Source organism: Austrofundulus limnaeus, unplaced genomic scaffold (genome assembly GCF_001266775.1).
Source record: "Austrofundulus limnaeus strain Quisiro unplaced genomic scaffold, Austrofundulus_limnaeus-1.0 Scaffold6, whole genome shotgun sequence".
Classification (NCBI taxonomy): Eukaryota; Metazoa; Chordata; class Actinopteri; order Cyprinodontiformes; family Rivulidae; genus Austrofundulus; species Austrofundulus limnaeus.
In genome coordinates this window covers 1,756,718-1,759,731 of record NW_013952408.1, presented here as the reverse complement: position 1 = coordinate 1,759,731, position 3,014 = coordinate 1,756,718, and the positions used below count along the sequence as shown (strand labels likewise).

Below are 3,014 nucleotides of genomic sequence, written 5' to 3'. Positions count from 1 at the left end.
AGGTCATCAAAGTGAATTTGATCTCTTTTTTTGTGAAAAGCGTTCAAAAGAAAATCTAGATATCTGTCCAAGGCACCCTGCAGTGATTCTGTGATCGGGGGGTACGATCAGATCTTCATAATAACATCTTTTAAGCTGTACTTTCACACTTCAACTTAACACACTTGGGCTAAAGAGGAAAAAAACGAACAGCGTCATGGGCCCTCAGAGGGTATAACAAGTGAGTGCAGATCAATATAGCCAGTATGTGTTAAATTTCAAGATTGTTTGATGTCTGAACAGGTTCACTGGGAACAGGTTCAGGCCTGACGCGGCGCTGAGTCACCTCCCTCCATGTCTTTTTTTTTGTGCATCTCCATAACACGAGCAGGTACGTGCTCGATTAAATATCATTTACTTTTTTTTTTTTGGTGATTGTCGTTCTGTTTGAAGCTTGTGACCTCTTTTAAATCTCTCCGATCCCACCTTCCCACCACCACCAGCTGAAAGCAGCAGAGAGCATCGCAGATGAAAAGCAACTTGGAAGATGCCAAAAGAATTATACAAAACGTCATTTATTTTTAAAAAAAAAAGCGTCATAAAAATAGAGAAATACCAATATCAAAAGCATTCAGCGTCACATTTTTCACTGTCGATATACAATCATCCCAGTCACACTTACATTCAGTATATAAAAATATATGTAAAAAAAGGAACCCTTTTTGGCTGAAAAATACATAATATTGCAGAGTAAAAATGAGGCACTTGTTTTGCTATTTGAGTGCTGGCAAACTGTTTCTACAGATTCTACAGAGTGTGCAAAAGTTATGATAATCTCCCTAAATCTAAGTTTGCACTTGTTCCCTATGGAGCAATGGCTTTTACACTGGTTATACCCACGCTGCCAGACATAAGGCACCTTTTGGTACTGCTTGCATGAAAAAAAAAAAAGAAGTGGATAACAGCCATTGAGAGGCAATGGTACAAACACTGAAGATAACATTGTGAAGGAAACTTTCTAAACATGCAGGAAAGTGCATGAATGGCACAGGTAGGTTTAGTACATGGTTCGACAAAGCTCAACGCTGATTGCAATCACAGGAACACTGATTGAAACGAGAAGCGAGGGAGTGCTGAGCGGATTTCTCACTATGAAATGAAATGGACCGGTAGAATAGAAAAAATAAAATAAAATAACAGTCTGCATATTTGTGAGCAAACTCACACACACCCCCCATTCCCTCTGCTTTGGTGTAACTCCCTGACAGCTTCCCTGGGCTTGGAGAAAATGAGGAAACGGAGAGAGGTGGAAGGGGTTTTGTTGGTGGTTTCTGGTGACGAACAAAGAAAGAAAAAAAAAAGAAAAGAAAAAGGTATCCCAGCTTCAGTGTGCCGCGCAGCAACCAGATTCCTCATGCTTGTGCAGAAGAGACATCCTGGAGAAGGTTTTGGAGCAGTTCTTGCATTGGTATTTTTTCACATCCGAATGGGTCTGTAGGTGAGCCCTGAGGTTAGACCTGTCTGCGAACGCCCTGTTGCAGTGAGGGCAGGAGAAAGGCTTCTCACCTGTGGAGGCAGAGGAGACTTCATTAAGAAAGATCTTTGCACAGACGTGATAAATTTACAGGGAAAAAAATGTGATCTTATGTGTTCATTTTAAATTTAAAGCTTAGCAGTGGAGAGGAAATGATCATGGAAGTTAAATCAGTGCCTTCAACTCAGGAGGCCCATCAGGTTCCATCCCACTCACCCGTGTGCGTCCTGATGTGTCCCTGGAGCAGCCACGGTCTGGAGAAAGCTTTCCCGCATATTTTGCAAACGCAAGGCAACGTGTGAGTCCTGATGTGCATTTTAAGAGCTCCCAGACTGACGTACTCCTTCTCGCAGTACTTGCAGCTGAAGGATTTCCGCGCCTGGGCGTCGCAGTGCAGCTGTTTGTGCTTGAGCAGTCCAGAGTACGTGGAGTAGGATTTGCTGCACAAGGCGCACTGGAACTTCTCCGCCTCCTCCCCGCTGGGGTCCGTCAGCTTGGGCAGCAGCCGCTCGTCCTCGTCGCTCCTGGGGCTTTCCGAGCCGCTGTGGTCCTTGGAGGAGGCGTCGGAGAGGGACGAGGGGTAGCCGGAGATGGGGGAGAGGTCACTGGGCAGCGGGGACAGGGGCAGGTTGCTGGTGGTCCATACTGTGATGGGGCTGTACACCGCCGGGCTCAGGATCTCCGGCTGGGGGATGACAGAGATGGGCAGGCCCTTGTAGAAGTGCGGCGTGATAAACACTGGAAAAAAAAAAGTTAGATAAAAACCGTTATCTCATCAACTTCTAGGAACAAGAGCTGACAGAGATTTTATTTATTTATTTTTTTACTTAATTACCTGTTGGGCTTTCCAGCTCACTATAATTTGGCTTCTTTGTGGAGTTTATGTGTTTCTTGACCAAAAAGGATCGTGGCATTTTGGAAAACAAAAGAACCAAACTTTCTGGGCAAACTTTCTTCTTCTTCTTCCGCCTCAGCAAATAATCAGCAGCCTTGTAGTTTGTTGCGTAAAAACGGAAATCCTTATGGTTTTAAGTCCAGCGGAGCGTCATGGTGCGTCGCTGCCTTCTTGGAAACAGTGCCGTAAAAAAGCTGTAAATACTCCCTATATCAGGTGCATAGGAGGAGCCATCCACTTCTGTTTTACATATGCTGGGACCTCAAACCAATTAAATCTCGCCCYGACTGCCGGAGCTTCAAGAAGCAAAGCTTTTAGCCTGTAGGAAGGTCCTCGTGTGTGTGGGCAGGCTGACACTCCCCCATGTCTTCCAGCAAGACAGGTGCTTTCTGCAAAAAACTGTTCCAGGGGCGCTTGCATGAACTCAGTTGGAATTTTAAGTGAAAATGGAGAGCTGAATGCTTAATGCTGAAAGAAAAGATGCAAAGCAATTTAGCAATTTGTTGAAAAATAGACAAAAAAGTTAAAACTAGCAGCTGAAAAAGCTGCATCTAGCACAAAGCAGAAACAGCACATTTGCTGAGTTAAACAGTATGTAGCTGAAAT

General features: G+C 44.4%; 1 protein-coding gene across 1 annotated transcript; it reads right to left on the bottom strand.

Annotated features, from left to right (window-relative positions):
• Positions 1-535: 535 nt before the first annotated feature.
• snai2 (snail family zinc finger 2) lies at positions 536-2,678 on the bottom strand. Its single transcript, XM_014030070.1, has 3 exons — positions 2,349-2,678; positions 1,730-2,251; positions 536-1,545 (listed from the first exon to the last, which is right to left on the bottom strand). The coding sequence occupies exons 1-3, from the start codon at positions 2,425-2,427 to the stop codon at positions 1,364-1,366; spliced, it is 783 nt and encodes a 260-aa protein (XP_013885524.1). The 5' UTR covers positions 2,428-2,678; the 3' UTR covers positions 536-1,363.
• Between the last annotated feature and the right edge of the window lie 336 nt (positions 2,679-3,014).